We start from the raw sequence: 17,254 nt of genomic DNA on the forward strand, positions 1-17,254 counted from the left end.
TCTCTCTCCCTCTCTCTCCGTCTCTCTCCCTCTCTCTCGCTCTCCCCCTCCCTCTCTCTTTCGCCAAAATTGACTCATCAGTCCCCTCAGAAGGCTCGTGTTCTCAGAACAGAATAGACAATGTGTTGTTGTGTTAACTTATAAGCAAATATATATATTCACATACTGGAATTCAGTCAAAGTTTGTTTGGTGTAGGATAAACATTTGAAGATGAATTAGATCATGACAGCAGTTTAAACCTGATGGAATATCTGTGAGCCTTCTTTGAGGCTTCAAATCCTTTATCTTTTTATCTTCTTAGCGACACACACACACACACACACACACACACACACCACACACCACACACCACACACACACACACACACACACACACACACACACACACACACACACACACACACACACACACACAGCTCAGCAACGACAAGGTCAGAGTTACAAACAGACAGAATGAACAGCAGCCAGCCAGCCAGACACACACACACACACACACACACACACACACACACACACACACACACACACACACAGGGACTGAGACACCAGGTGGTGAGATATCTCACACTTCGGCAGTCCTCGTCTCTCTCTCTCTCTCTCTCTCTCTCCCTCTCTCTATCTCTCTCTCTCTCTCTCGTCCCTTGGCTATCACACATGAGATCCACATCCTCCCTGTGCAGCGTCTCGGTCCAGATTATTAGATGTGATAAGCGGTGTTATTATTAATGCCTGTGTTGGCTGGCCAGACTGGGAAAGGAAGAAGTGACTTCCAGGGCGCACCTGAGAACCGGCGGCCAGCTTTGAAGAGAAATGAAATCTGTCTCCCAGTCGCTGTTTAATTAAATATTTCTGCAAATTCTTCATTTTTTTTTAATTTTGAGTGTTGTGCTCTTGGACCAAAAGGTTGCTGCAATCAAGTGACTGCTCCATTTCCTTTTAAATGCATCAGTCTGAGGAGATATGGGGCTGACCCAGTTACAGCTGACTTACACAATATTAAGTCAAACTTTGTTTATGCAGCAGAATTAAAAACTAACTTAGTTGAACAAAGAAAGTGATGTCTAAGTTACACAAATCATCAACATAACTTTTTTTTAAAAGAGTTTCTATTCACATACGCAAACGAAAGAAAGAAAATGAAACCACCCACAGTCTGAGGTATCTTGCACAGCTGTAGGACTTAAAGCTTGTGAAGAGGAAAATGTGCCTATAGCTGCGTTTTAATCTGACCAAGTGTCCTGGCAGCTCTTCCACTCTACTGACACATTTCTATCACCTCTAGATCTGGGAATTTACTAAAGCAATTGAATTGGTTCCTTGTCCTCGGTGCTGAATTGTCTCTGTGACTGGCAACACAAAATAATCCAACACAGCAACAGACATAACATACATTCATAATGAAACAAGGTGCACAGATGTTGCAGGGAGGCCAATCACAACGTGTTGTCGAAGATGCCAACAGTTGCAGTGACAAATTCATTCTTAAATCTGTAAATGTGGAGACAGTTAGGGTGTCACCGTGCCAATCAGAGGGATGCATTCCTGAACACGATCCAGAGGACGACTGGGAGACAATGCAGGTGTGATGTAATGATCCGGTCTGACTTGTGTAGAGAATTACAATAATCTAAAGGTGAAGAAGTGAAGGCGTGAATTATTCTCAGAAAATAATGAGCTGTTGGCCTTTGCCTCTCTAAGAACAATCCGAGCTGATGATCACATTCCTAAAGCCGCAGCTCGTGGCTCATGGCCCTGGCTCATAAAATACCCACTGAATTTGACTTTAAATGTCACATAAAATTTCCTGAAACTAGTAAAACACAAACAAGAACACTAGTTCAAAAAGGGAAAAGACACAATAATGTTTTGATTTAAATGTGCTTGCTATGCTGCTAATTTCACAGTGAAACCTCTCTGTGGTGACAGTCTTTCCAGAGTGGTGAGAGTGGCGAGATGCCACATAAGGCCTCTTAGCTGGACTGTGAAATCACAAGAGAATGGTCCCATCTGCAGTCAGTGCTGGACAGCACACAGTATCAGCAGCTTTTGGCTGTTAACTTGTGAAAAGACAATTCCAAAGAACTGGGGAGGGGGTAGGCAATTTGAATAACAATGAAAAAACAATAACAACAGCAACAATAGTAAGTAAGTCTGAGATAAGCGATTCACTATATGTGTCTAAATATATATCCATCCATCCATTTTCAATACCCGCTTGTTCCTGAACTCAGGGCTGCGGGAGTCTGCTGGAGCCTCCAGCTGTCATAGGGCGAAGGCAAGGTGACACCCTGGACAAGTGGCCAGTTCATCACAGGGCCACTTAGAGACAAACAAAGACAAACAACCCTTCACCCTCACATACACCTACAGAGACACACACACACGTATATATATATATATATATATATATATATATATATATATATATATATATATATATATATATATATATATATATATATATATATATATATATATTTATATATATATATATATATATTTATATATTTATATATATATATATTTGTATATATATATATATATATATGTATATATATATATATATATATATATATATATACATATATATACATATATACATAATATATATACATTATATACATATATATATACATAAATATATATACATATATTTATGTACATATATATATATATATACATATTTTTTCCTTTTTTTCTTTTTTTCTTTTTTTCTTTTTGTCCTTTTGTCCTTGTCTCTGTGCTCTCAGCGCCTCAGGTGCAAACCGATGATGTTTTCACGGAGCAGCGGAACAGTAACCGCAGGGCTGAACAGTCAGCTGGGGCTGAGGGACGGAAGCGGTGCTAGAAGGGAAACATTGCGAGAAGCGGAGAGGACGCCGGGGACCCTCTGACTCAGGGTTCCAGCGAGGACCCAGCGCCAGTCAGCCAGCGCCGCTTCTCCACCGCAGGCCAGCGCAACAGGAAGGCGCTGCCTTATAAGGCCGTCGCCGGCTGTTGTGTCTGAGGCCGCTCCTGCTGTGCCATGTTTCCGTGGCAACCCCGAGAAGAGTCGGCTCCCCACCCGCCTCTCGCTTTGTCTCGCACGCGTGCACGCGCACCGCCGTACACTTTCATTCCAGACTCGCAGCAGCCAGAGACCTGCGATGACTCATAACCTTTTTCCCTCCCAAAGTTCATTTGCCTCTGGATCTTCATCTGTTTTATTCCAGCCATTTCTCTCGCTCTCACTGTTTCCCGCTATGCGCCACACAAACACATAAATCACTGCTCGGCTTCTCCTGCATTTTAAAGGTCCCTATCAAGCAAATGCTAAACCAGCCCATTGTGATGTCACAAGGAGGCATGACAACCCACTGCCTCCTGTTTTTGTCTCCATTAAAACAACAAGGAAGGTTCAGCTATTTGCAGTTTTTTTTTCTGGGAGGCTACAACAGAGGGCTAAATATGCTGTTTATTTATATATTTTTTAAATATTCAATCATACCAGGCTGCTCCACCAACGTCCAGGATGTAAAAAAAAAAAAATGTAAATGAATGTAAATAATAAAGGGACCTTTAAAGAGAATCTTCAGATGTGCCTGCATGTTAGAGCAAAAGACTCTTTTCACAGGAGTTTTTGTAAATTGCATCAGCTATTAAATCATCTCACAACCTTGCGTGTTTCCGCGCTGTGAAATAAGATTAAAAAAAGAAAGAAAACAAACTGGAACTACACGAATGGATGCCGCTGCAGCAATGGCATCCTGACAGAAGAAAAACACAAACAGCACCTGCTGGTCTTTGCAAGTCCAAGCCAGAATTCTCAGCAGAAATATGGAAACTTGTGTACATTAACAAGATGTCTTTGTTCTCCTCCTCCTGAGCTAAAAGAACTTACAGAATATGACACGGCCATAATAGCACATGTGGAGGTGCACAGCCTCAGTATTTAATAGCATTTCATTGGTGCATCAGTCAGATGAAGGACAGCGAGACTGAGTCCACTATCTCTCATTTTCTCTCATCTTCTTTCTGCTCCCTGAATGTTTTTCAGAGATCAGTCAGTTCCTGTCTGCATCTCTCTGCAAATCCCTGCTGAAATCATCTTAATTTGAATTCATATCTGCGTGCGAGACACTGCTGTCTGTCGCGCTCTCTTTCTCTCCCTCTTTCCCACACACACACACAGGCAGGCTGAGCAAACACACACAATGCTTCTGCATTCTGTATTCATCTGCTGCAACGCTGATGAAGTAATGAGCCAGAAAACACCCAGGGATCACACGAGGAGGTGTGGAGAGGCGAGCAACTCCAGGGTGAGTCCATTAGATGAGAGACAGAACACAGTGTTGAGCTGAGCAACGACACAGACGTGAGGACGCGCAGTAAAAAAAAAAAAAAAAACGACAAAGAGGAAAGAAGGCAGGAGCTGTCTTACCGGGGACAGGGGACTTGCTGCGTCGGAACATGTTGACGGTTCTGGGAGAGGCTCGGTTCAGAGTGCCAGACATCTTTCCATAGTTTATGGATTTCACCTGGCGACACTCTGCAAAGGAAAGAGGAATTTTTTAAAAGTATTTAATGGTGCCATTTTTGGTAAAAATTCATTGTCTGGTTGAATCCCAAACCAAGTTGCTCCACTTTTCAGAAAGTACGTGCTAACAAACACTCCTGTGTGAAAAAAAAGACCCTTTGTGATGTCATAAGGTGCACTGTGAGCAACAACACCCTTGGCTCAGACACCTCTCATGCATTTGAACCCCCTTCATACCATCGGTTTCAGCATAAAGTTGTTCTCGTGGGAGGCTGCAAACAGAGGGCTAAATATGCTGCTCCGTGCATTAATGATCACGTGAGGTTGCTCCACTGAAGTTTGGAATGTAGAATAAAGAGCAGTGAACTGAAAAAATGAGCAACCTTTGAGTTAGATTATGTGTGCAGCAGGTTTACAAGACAAACTAATCCAAAGTTTCTCTGCATCTCAACCTGAACGCGGCGCTGTGCTGTTACAGTCACGCCGACACAAACAGAGCAAAGGAAAAAAGGCTCCAGAGCGGAAACGCAGCGCCGCTTTTGTCTGATCGACATTCCATTTTGGCAGACTTCCTGCCAGCCGCTGTTCGTGTTTGAATTGGTTTTGACCTTTGGACGCGGGAGGAAAAACACCGGGGCACTAAATAGCAGAACAGCCGTAATTGCTTTTACCTCGAGGTCCCTCGAGCAAAATGAGCTCTAACCTTCAGCGTGGCTGCCATTCACACATCAATTATTATGCTGCTTCAGACTCTGAGACAGCCATGACTCGGGGTGGGTGGGGACAGGGGGGTAGCGGTGGTGGGGATGGGGGGTCTAATTTATTTTACAGACACAGTGTTGGGGGAACAGGAGGCGCGAGAGCGCCGTCCCCGCCTCCTTCATCGCCAGAACTTTACTCCTCTCTCTCACTCCGGAACAGCTCATTAACGCTCCAGACAGGAGTGCATGCAGCTGTTTGCGCTACCGACGGGGCGAGCGGCGTGTGCGTGTGTGCGTCTCGGCCCGCAGTGATTAACATAGAATGCAGAACGTGCGGTGACGGCGCGCCGGAGCCGAGGCAGAGGTGATAATTACAGCGATGCTGCGGGAAGGCGAAGACGTCCTCCTGTCTGTTTGGCCCCACACGCTGCCATCTGTCCTGCTCTGCCTCCCGGCTCTGGCAACCTGCGTCATCCACGCCAGGGTGCAGCGGGAATGGCAGCCATTTTCAGCAAAAGTAGTCAACGCAGATACACAGCAGCTTTCTCTATGCACTTGAAACGGCAACAAGGATCCAACTCCATAACCCCCAAGAATATTGAGTTAATGTTTCTGCAGTTCATTCAAAGAAATGTTAGCCTGTGCAAAATATTTTGCCACCTGGTTTCTTTGCCCCTTCGCACATCCAAATGTTAAAAACTTCAAAACTGAAACCAGGACTTAAGTTTTCATTTTACATCCCATAAAACTTAGAAATGAACGAGCAGAAAACAGCAAAATGCAAGGGAAAAAATATCAAATCAATATGAAAATTCTAACTGACTTACCAGTCCCTTCTCACTTATAACGATATTAATAACTTATAATGATGACTACCGTGGATCACAGTGGATCGTGGGAAACTGAGCACAGCTATAGACCTTGTAGCTGCCTCCTCTGGATCTGAAGTGTACACATCATCATGTTTGAAGGAGCATTTAAGACAGAGCAGACTCCTAGAACAGCAACTTTACTTGCAGATCTGGATGAGCACACGTGTCTCGCACGCGATAATAAGAATTAGATAACACCTGCCGCTGCAGTTTCCCAGCCAGGGTGGGGAGAAGTTTAACCTGCCAAGTCAGAGCCAAGAAACACTCCACATTTTACAACTCTGACGGGTTAAAAACATCAGTGGAGCCGCTCGTCTGTGACTAATGACAACCGAGTAGCCTGCAAACTGTCCTCAAGTGCCCTGTTGCACACTGGCGGATACAATTATGTAATAGATAGAGCCAGTCGGATGTTTTGCAAGCAAAGGAAGAATATAAGAAACACACATATATATATATATATATGTATATATATATATATATATATATATATATATATATATATATACATATATATATATATACATATACACACGTATATTTATATATATAAATGTATATATGAGGTGAATGATGCACACAGAGGAGGGTAGATTTTAAAGGCCCAGGCCACACAAGTTTTATTTAGTGGAAAAGAATTGAATATATTCTTGAACAAAAGTTAGTGCACAGTTAGGAAGAGTGTGGGCTGGTGCTAAAGATGCAAACGGGCAGGATTCTTCAGACTGCAATGGCAAAGAAGGAGGGCAGACAGAGAGAGGGAGAAAGAGAGAGAGAGACACACACACACACACACACACACACACACACACACACACACACACACACACACACACACACACACACACACACACACACACACACACACACACACACAGAGGGATGGGTGAAGTGAGGACAGAAGGCATCCTCTGCAGACCCGAGTGGGACACACAGACAATAGCCGGGATGATGGCTCAGGTGCAGTGGACCAGGAGGAGAGATGAGAGCAGGACATGAATCATAATGAGGTGCAGAATCTAAGAGGCCACCTGGACCAGACAGATAGTGAGGCGGGGCTCCGCTCAACCAATGGCTTTGTTGCATAAGGAGAAAAAAAATCTAATCTGGCAAAACGATGCCCTGTTGTCATTGTTTTTGTGACAAGGTGCTGTGATAAGGTGCTCCATTTATGCAAAATTGAGTGTAGTTTTAGTTTTCTAACTACAGTGTTTCCAGCCTGGTAGTCGACTCCATCAGAAATGAGCAAAGTTTCCCTCTTTTCTTGACTGCACTTGTCAGAGAGTGCACACAAAGCATCGAAAATTCAGCCACTGTCGATTCAGATTTGCTTCTTTTTTAAAAAAATAAAAAAAAATAAAAAATAACAAAAAAAACAGCATTTTTGATGTCACAAAGGGCAATGCCACTTCACAGATCCTCTATGTCAGTGACAACATCTCACCGCTCTCGTCCAGCATCAAGTCGTCCTGGTAGCGGAACTTTTCTGGTCCACACGCCACAAAAATGTCCTCGTCACCGAAGAAGTCTTGCAGGCACGACACCTAAAAAAAATAAATAGAAGATAGACAATTTAGCATAGTGTTTTTTTTTAAAGTGTCAACTCAAGTGGGGAGCCAAAAGAAGTGAAATCTTTCACCTTTTTTACGAAATCCTTACAACAATCTTTTTTTTCCTCTTTTAAATGCAATTTTCACCTGCTTCCACATACACACCCTGTGGAGCACTTGCACTCTTATGTCAGTCTGCACATGCTCGCAAATGTCCTCTCTCTCCTCATCTGTCTGAGTTGGGATGGAAGACGTTCATCGCGCCACAGAGGACAAATCAACAGCACATTAGTGTGTTTCAGTGTGTGTCTGCTGGCGTTCCTTCTCACCGAGGCCTGTCCATATCAGTGCTGGTGCTGCCACCTCCACAGGCCACTACTGCTGCTGCTGCTGCTGCTGGTGCTGCGGGTAATCAGTCTATCAGCCACTACAAGGAGACGCTGCTGACTCACTGATTTGGCGACGATGTACAGCAGTATGTGAGCCAGACGTCCAGAGAAACAAAAAAAAAACCAAGAGGCCGTTTCCAGACAGGGAGCTTCTCATGAACGGCAATGAAAAACCAAGCAGATAAATAAGAAAGCAGGATGGGGGTAGATAGGCGGTGAGGCAGGCCGAAGTTGGAAATAGAGTTGAGTGTTGGATAAGAGCTGACGATGTAGTTTATATCCGACTCGGGAGGAGAGAAGGTCCGGATGAGTCACTGTCGTTCAACACAGACGGAAAACTAAAGACCTGAGGAAGGAAACACTGCAGAAGCCAAGCAGCAGCGTTTCATCCCTTCTTTTCAAACCATTCAAACCATTTCATCTTTCACGCTGTCGACTGGAGAGGCCGAGCTCCAATCTGTTTATTGTGGCAAGCAGGGCAGGGAGCGGGCTTCTGCTAATTAATTTTCCGTTGTGTTCAGGCGACGGTTTATTCCGCACCTCGTCTGCTCCCTGTACAAATAACTCAGATAACTCTAATTACGGCCCGCAGGCGCACAATCACAATCCGCACCAATCAATATTACCGATCTTTTTTCTTTTTTTTTCTAGTGAGGCAGTGGCGCCGTCAGACAGCACGAGACAATAGCGGATTAGCGTGAAAAAAAATCTCCCTGCAAAAACTTGTCGGGAGTTATTTCAGTTGTGGCTGCAGGCGCAACTGGCAGCGCCGCAGTCGAGACGGAAACACGCTGCACCGTGACCAGGGCATTTTCGAGGCAATTAACAGCCATTAAGCAGCAGATTCCAATTAGAGCGAATGTGTTAGCGAGTTTACTTTTAAATTACGTTTGCAATACTCTATTACCTTTTGAAATACTGACTTACTTTGCTTTGAAAGTAACCAGTTCCTTAGAGAGGTTTTAACGCGTTCATTACTCTGAATGAAATGAAGTCTTTGGACTTTGAAAGGACTCGTCTTGATATGTACTCAACTACTTTGCAATCTGATTGCGTGTGTCATACCCACCACCTTAATTAACAAGACAGCAATCTGATTATTTCCAAAACACTCCATTAGCTTCAGTTTAAAATCAAACGCCTACTCGTGGCAGAAACAGGGGTTTTCACAGAAACGCTTTTCGACTCCGAGACTGATGTCATTGTTCCGTCTGCTACTGGAGCCAACCAAGCAGGGATTAGACACAGTGAGGCCTTTTGTGGCTGCTCTTCCCGGGGAGGAATCCAAACTGTGGGGCAACGGACGTGTCGGGAATCCAGGGAGGAAATGAACACGTGTGGAATTTTTTAAAGGAAGCGAAGCCTGCAGACAGGCCTCACGGAGGGAAGTGTGAGGGATCGGAAGCAGCCATCAAGCAGGCCTCCTCTCCTCTGAGGCCACACCAACACGTACTGGATGCTGAGAGGGGTGTGAGAAAAAGTATGGTTGCCATGGTAATAGTGCCCTCTAGGTGTGTGTGTGTGTGTGTGTGTGTGTGTGTGTGTGTGTGTGTGTGTGTGTATACGCATCCTCAATGTGTCGACGGTGGTAGAGATGAGAGCCGCTTGGTCTCTGTTTAATTTATAGGCAGAGTTACGCTGGGGAATGGTGACATTCCCGCAGATTTACACACTGAAACATGGCAGCGGCACACGGTCCGCTCAACCATCAAACACCTGCCTGGAATAAAGGAGAAGGCAATCAAGAAGAATAGCTGGGGCTGAAATGCTTAAAATCAGGTGGAACCAATGGATCATTTAAAAGTGCTGGAAAAAAGGTAAAGGATGCAACAAAGACGATAAAGACGAGCATGAAAACCGCAGAGTCGGCCATGGAGCCGACAGACCGAGGGGGGAAGCAGGCAGAAGAGGAGGAAAGATGCACTGGTGACAAAACAAGCTGCTTTGATGTCTCTGGTGTGCCGTTCTCACTGCGCGGTTACACAACATCCAACACGGCTAAAACAAGGACGGCGGTGGAGGAGAAAAAACAAACAGCGGAAATGAGAGACGAAAATAAGACGGTGGAGAAAACAGCAGCCGACTGTGGAAATTGGCTGTTTCATAACGTCACCGCGGCGTCTTTATTAAAGCGATGCGAAGAGGGGCCACGCTCATCACAGCAAACAGCGTGTGTATGTGTATGTGTGTGTGTGGGGGGGGGGGGATGCGTCACGTTATCACATTATCATCTGTCTAAATATTCAATCTGTGAAACAGGACAGGAAAGTGTTCAATTATAGCTCATACAATTAAAATTATAATTAAAGCATGATTTTATTAATTTGTGATTGCATATTTATCAGAAGGAGGGGGCAGGAGAGAGATTTTAAAGTCTAATCTGATACGCAGCATTTCCGGAGTTCTTGGTGTCGGGATTTTTGGAACGAAAGGATTTACAACGTGCACGTTTAACAGCCAAGGAAAATGTAACAGCGAGGCCGCAACATGAAGCCATGAAATAACTACCAACTATAATAATGACTTCCCAAATCTTGCGTAACAAGCAGTGGCTGCTGTTTATTCTCCAACTACGCCACCTTGTGGAAATTCCCTGAAACAACTACTCGAGTGTAAACTCTCTTTATTTAGTTCTCTCTGAGAAAGCGCGAGAGGAAGAGAGAGAGAGACAGAGAGAGACAGAGAGAGAGAGAGGGGGGGGGGAGAGAGAGAGAGGGTCACTGAAAGAGAGCATAACGTCAGAATAATAACGGAACACACTTTCACCACACGGGGGCGCCCTCTACCCACTGCTGGATTTGATGAAGAACAGTTCCAGTTCTAGAGTTTCTGTCATGTCAGAGAACCACCGACAACTTGGATTTGAATGAACGACTGTGTGAAACAGGAGGACAAAACATCAATCTCAACAAACCAGCATCTCAGGTCGCATTGAAACAAACACAAACATTGGATGTTTCTCATTTTCTGTCACCCAACAATACAATTAAGCACCCTAATTATTACTCTATCTTTTTAATTATTTTGTCCCCATGTCAATCGTAGGGAAGCAGGAAAGTCAAAGCTTTCACGCCGTGTGTGGTTGGATTTCGCCGGCGGTTCTGTACTAAGAGTTGCGTGGGACAAATGACTGACATAAACACACAGCGCTCATTTCACTGTCTTTTGAGTGCCCGTCAGCTCCGCAGGCTGACGGCGCGCCGTCGTGACATTTAACAGGCGAGCTAACAAAGGGAACGGCTGATTAGCCGCCCGTCGGTCAGCGCAACCCGACCGGCTGCAGCCAAATTTAGAAAAAGAGTTTTGACGGCTCCTCAACAACAAGACGGGAGAGGACGTGAGGGGGGAGAGAGAGAGAGAGAGAGAGAGAGAGAGACAGCGACAGAGAGAGAGGGAAAAAGGACAAAAAAAACAGAGCGAGATCAGAGACTACAAGCACTAATCCTCTGCACCACAGAAGATCTGCAGCGGTGACTTGAAGGACGTGGCGAGGTGATCCTCCCCACAAAGACACAGGGCTGCTTCTCCTCCTGCCAGGGGAGGAGATCAGGCTGGGGGAGCTGTCCGCGGTGCTGAAAGCACTGCAGCCAGGCAGCCAGAGGAGGAGACACGCTGCTGCTCAGACCAGGGGAAAACTCGACACACGTTTGGTGTGTGTGTGTGTGTGTGTGTGTGTGTGTGTGTGTGTGTGTGTGTGTGTGTGTGTGTGTGTGTGTGGACAGACGGACAGATGGCCGTTGAAGGACAAGATGACTCACAGGGTGGCAGATGGATTGATTTATAGAAGAAGCGTCGGCTAAAGTATTTGTGATAAATCGGCAGTGAGGTAGAGGAGGAGGGTGAAGAGCAAACGGATTGAAAAAAGGTCTAGCGCCATTGAACACTTAATTAAAATCCCCTGCTGCTCCATGAGGACGTTGTTTTTTTCTTATTTAACTTTGAAGTAATTCTATTTACTCATGTCTATAAAACACGCTTCCACTTATTTCAAAGACAAGAAGCTAACTTGGTAACTCTGTCCTACTTTCCCAGCGTTTGATGTGGCCAAACTTAGTACTTGATAGATGATGGGATGTGGCTTGTAATTAATTGGCAGATCAACCATCAAAATGAAACCAGCCAAATGCATTAGGCTGCAGTTCAGCGTATTCCATAATGTCCCCTGAGGAAATAAGGGGGACGTACAAACGGACATAATCAGACAGTGACGAGAAGGAGGGTGGACACAGATCGATGTAACAGAGGCAGCAGCAGAGAATTAAAAACAAAACAAAACACCCTGCCCCCTAGGGGAGATTTCCAGCAGCCGCAGCAGCTGCCCCACCGCTGCCTCCATCAGCCCCATTTCATCAGGCAGCTGGGAGCGGATGTTGGGGGTTAGGGGAGCGGGAGATGGGGGGTGACGGGGTTATGGGAGGAGAGGAAGAAGAGGAGAGGGGAGGAAGAGCAGCAGCGGTGAGATCAGGCCAGCTCGGCGTGCGGCAGGCTGAGCTGGCACTACTGTATCAGCGTTCACCTCCAACCAGTGCAGCAGACTGGCTGGCTGCGCTGTTGCATAACAGCTCTTATGTAACAACTTATGGCTGCGCTGCTCCTGGATGTGTGTGTGTTTCTGACAGTGTGTCTCAGTCTGTCATTCATGCATCTCTGAGGAGGCAAAGTTTTTGAAATCCAAAAAGGTTGCGCAGAGGACGGCCTCGCCTTCTGTTCCCTTCCTCACAAGGCAGTTTTTGTTTTGTTTTGTTTTGTTTTGTTTTTTTGCTCAACATGTTATTTCACTGCGCCTCGCTTCCATCCCACAGCACATAGAGGATCTGGGTGCTCGTTCTCTCACACGTTCCCTCCATCGACTGATCTCGATTCCGCCTGCACACTTTCAGCTTTTGCTCCGTTTTCACGGGCGGCATGTGAATAAAAATATGAGCGCGCGAAACGTGTGGGCACACAGGTTAGTGGAGTGAGCGAGGACACAGGATGCTTGGTGTCAAAGGTGAGTGAGTCACTGTGTGAATTTGCTGCTTGCTGGTGGACCTAAAAATAACAAGCTTTGTAAACCACATTCACCTCCCAGTGCCAACGTTTCTTAATTCACAATGATGATACATTTAGCTTCCCTAACAATGTCATTATCACAGAATCCCAACACAAGATAGTTGCAGCCACGGCACAGTGAAGCAATGAAGAAAACTAACAGACTATCAGCGCCTATCACTAAGTTTACTTTGTTTCCACAGTGTTTTCACCTTCCTCCATTTGCGTTGCGTATCAAAAGTCAAAACTCAATTACCTCGTCACTCTGCATGGATTTGGAGAGGCGGATTTGATAGCGGCGGAAAAATGCGAACGCTTTGTCTTTGGTGCTTTAAATACAACATGGACATTCGTGTGCCAGTTTAAGAGTCCATTTTCGGGAAGGCTTTGAGCGGCTGAAAGGTGCTCTGGGTTTTCACATAGCTCCCAGTGAGAAGGCACGTATGCACTACAGAGACATTAAAAGACGAAATTTGCAGCACACCAATAGCGCACATGTGCCTGCGTGGGACTGTGTGTGTGTGCAGTAACAAGTGAGCAGTTGATGCTCAGATACCACAGGCAGACCGCATCCACTCAGATACAGATACAGATACAGACTGCAAAACAGAAGGCAGGTGAAGAGAAGGGGGAAAAAAAACTTGAACCTGAATAAAATATTTGTTAGGAAAAACAAGACCTTAAGTCACATTTTATGAATGTCATTTTCTGCAAGGATAAAGCACAAAATATGGGACACACACACACACACACACACACACACACACACACACACACACACACACACACACACACACACACACACACACACACACACACACACACACACACACACACACACACACACACACACACACACACACACACAGGGGTGTGCTGAGTAACTGTGACTCAGCAAATCAAGGCAGAGGCAGACAGACACACTTTGCTTCATCGCAATCATCCGGGAGAAAAAGTGGCATCACCAACATAAAGAGCTTTAGATAGCAGACTAAAAACCTGACGTGCTTTTAACCGTTCAACTGCCGCAACACAACGCACACTTTTGTTGCGATGTTGCTTAGCACCCTTCACACAGTCGCTGCAGGGCTGGAAGGCAGCCAAGAAGGAGGCAAAAAAAGAAAAAGAGGCGAGATTATGACAAACGGGGGGGTTTTCAAAGAGAGGCAGCAATGACAGCAGTAGGTGGGGGCGGGGGGGGGTAGAGCCATATGCTGCTGCCACTGGAATTGAAGTTGCATGCGATGGGTAAATGGTTGTAAAAGAATGGTAGATGGCAGCGCAACAGCGGGGGGGGAAACAGTGAGGGAAGGATGAGCATGTAGGGATTCAGGCAGATGTTCCCACAGCCCAAAAAAATAGTTAAAGGGAGGAGAGTGGCGGGGGGTGCGAGAGGATATGAGACGACGCAGGTGCAGAGAAATGCACCGGCAGTGAGGAGGCTGCAGGGAGAGGAGGAAAGTGAAACGCCCCTCAGTCCTGCCAACAAGGAGGGGAAGTGGCCAACAGCGCAGTCTGAGAAGTCAAAGCTGCACTGCAGATACTGGTACTGAACAAATGGCTCCACCTCGCACCACCACACCCCCCCAACAGGAGCCTGAGGGGAGCCGTCGTCGTAGCTCTCGCTCACGCTCAGACTCCCCGCCGAGGCGTCAACGCCAATTAGGCAGAGACATCTCCCTGTTGAACTCTGCAAATCAAATGCGACAAGAGTTTTGAGAAACGGAGAAGGCAGAGGCGAGGTTAAGATATAATACTGATATACATAGACATGGTAAGAAACTTGTGAAGTTCTTCTTCGTGCCTCAGAATATCATGGCAGCTGATCTGATGACACTTTGTGTGGTGGAACCGACCAGACGTCACACTTGAAAGGAGAGAGAGTTGGAAACAAGTGTGTGTGGTTATAACAATGTGATTGAATAAGAGACTAACTAGCTAACTAACTAACTCACTCATTAACTAACTAACTAACTGCTGTATTACAGCATCTACACTAGTCTGCAGCAGCAGCCAGGTTATGAACTGCTCCCCCTGTGTTTCCACCTCGTCTTCTTCTGTGGTTTTTGTTGCAACTCTATGCAGTCACTTCCTGCTTTCACAACCCATCACAACTGAAACTGATCAATTAGTTGCTTAACTAATACAAAAACCAGCTTGTGCTTTAAGACAGACATACAAGACGTGCACTCCAGCTGCGGTGCAAGGTTTAAAATATGGGCTATAAAGTTATAAAAACAAGTTGTAAGTCAGATCGCTAGGGTTGGGTTCGCAGGGTTTATAAAGTATTTAAATTAAATAACATAATTTATTTCAACCGGAATTGGTCGCGGCACCGGCAAATAGAGGTGCACATTAGAGCTCCTTAATGAGCCACTAAAACAGAATCAACCAAGCCAATAGATGACTGAGAGGCCTCGCTTTATGCGCAGACTGATGACAGCCTGCAGTTAATGGGCAGTGATGCATGAGTGTCAATCTAGACGGGTCCATTAGAAAAAAGGGAGGGGGAGAGAGAGAGAGAGAGAGAGCGAGAGAGACAAAGAGAGAGAGAGAGAGAGAGACAAAGAGAGAGAGAGTGCACTGCTATCTGCACCTCAGTATGCATGAGTCCTCAAAGGCAGAAGGCCGGCAGCTGGGGTCCAACGGGGTGTCTGCATGTGTGTGTGTGTGTGTGTGTGTGCGTGCCGGTGTCTGTGTGTGTGTAAACACAGCTTAGTTGTATTAATAGGCCAGCCATGTCCACGTGCTAAGCCACTTAGGGCTCGTCTGTCTTCTTGATCAGACCGCTCTCGGCCCAGGTCGTGCTATTGTGTGACATCACAACGGGCGGGCGGGCGGTGGGGCTAGTTACCAGGCAACCGCATCAAATCGCAGTAGAAAAGGAGCCAGAGTGAAGGAGGAATATGAGGTTATGGTCAAGCTAAAAATACAGCCACAACAGACAGGACAGAAACGCTGACCGCGTTCAGTGTGGCCACAACTTGATCCACCTCCTTCTCTCTCACTCGCTCGCATTACAGACGGAAATGTGATCTCACAGTGGGTGGAGGTAGAGCTCAGGGTGAGTGTGGGGCACATATCGGATGCTCACGTATGTCAGCTGTCCAAATCTAATTACCATTAAGTGTGTCACAGGCACTGTGTCCATAATGGCACTAAGGAGATGGTGGCCAAGAGGAAAACAGCCATTTTAACGGGCCACTGTTACAGTAAAGTATTGCTAGATCCTTATGTTTCATCTCCAAGGAAGTAGCCTCAAACTATTAGTTACCAAAAAAGCCCATTAGATCTCAAGACAGGAGCATATTTAGCCCTTTGTTTACAGCCTCCTGCAAAAAACTGTCCATTCCAACTTTCTGCTTCACTTCCCCTCCTGCATGTTTGCAAGGGGACAAAACCCAGGTAGCTACAGGGAGGTCAAAGAACCGACGGACGGCAGGAGTCACCGCCGTTAACCTGGCAGAGTGAGTGCTTGAGTGCCCTTTGTGACATCATAAAAGGTTTATTACTATAACCATGTGTTTTTGCACACCTTTTCTGAACCACGGAGCTAGCAAAAGAAGGAAAAGCGTGAACTTTTCCCATCGATGTGGAGTTCGCTGACTGGCTTGGAGGCAATACAATACAATACAATACAATACAAGACAAGACAAGACAATAATTGGACTTGTACAGCAGATTTTGCATCATGAAAGACCTCTGATGTCTTTGCTTCTTAATCACCAATTCCACTGCCTTCAAAGACAATTCTGCCGATGCAGGTCGTTGACATTCCACACCTGACCTTTGATGGCTGAGAGCAATGATAACACGCTGCTTGACCCCCTTAGCAACCGTGGTAATGTTCCACCAGTTACTGCAATTTCTGTCAGCGGGAGGAAAGGTCTAGAAGGGACGAGCTCAGTGTGGGGATGAACAGTCTCTGGCCTCATTTACAGGGGTTAATGAAGGCGCGGTGCCTGAGCTGTGACCTGTCAGATGCTATCTCTCCAGGTTCTGCGGCTCTGCAGGGACTCGGCGTCAGCGGCAGTCAAGGCCCAGAAACCTACTTCTGCTGTCGGCTCTATGAATGACACACGGCTCAGCTGACGTCATGCAGCACTCAGGTAATCACCTTCTGCACACTCTTGCTCTTCAATAATGTATATTCAAGGGTCATCGAGGGTCGTGCTGTCATACCACCCTTTACTC

General features: G+C 45.9%; 1 protein-coding gene across 3 annotated transcripts in view; it reads right to left on the reverse strand.

The window, feature by feature from the left end:
• The window catches only part of dclk1a (doublecortin-like kinase 1a), a 43,699-nt gene that overhangs the window by 22,224 nt on the left and 4,221 nt on the right, over nucleotides 1-17,254 (reverse strand). For all 3 annotated transcript variants that reach the window (XM_076031724.1, XM_076031725.1, XM_076031726.1), the window contains exons 4-5: nucleotides 7,535-7,634; nucleotides 4,422-4,529 (exon numbers count right to left, since the gene is read on the reverse strand). In XM_076031724.1, the coding sequence (XP_075887839.1) occupies nucleotides 4,422-4,529; nucleotides 7,535-7,634 (208 nt within the window). The remainder of the gene's footprint in view (nucleotides 1-4,421; nucleotides 4,530-7,534; nucleotides 7,635-17,254) is intronic.

This window comes from Nelusetta ayraudi, unplaced genomic scaffold (genome assembly GCF_046127955.1).
Source record: "Nelusetta ayraudi isolate G7.1 ecotype Tasmania unplaced genomic scaffold, CSIRO-AGI_Nayr_v1 ptg000033l, whole genome shotgun sequence".
NCBI lineage: Eukaryota > Metazoa > Chordata > Actinopteri > Tetraodontiformes > Monacanthidae > Nelusetta > Nelusetta ayraudi.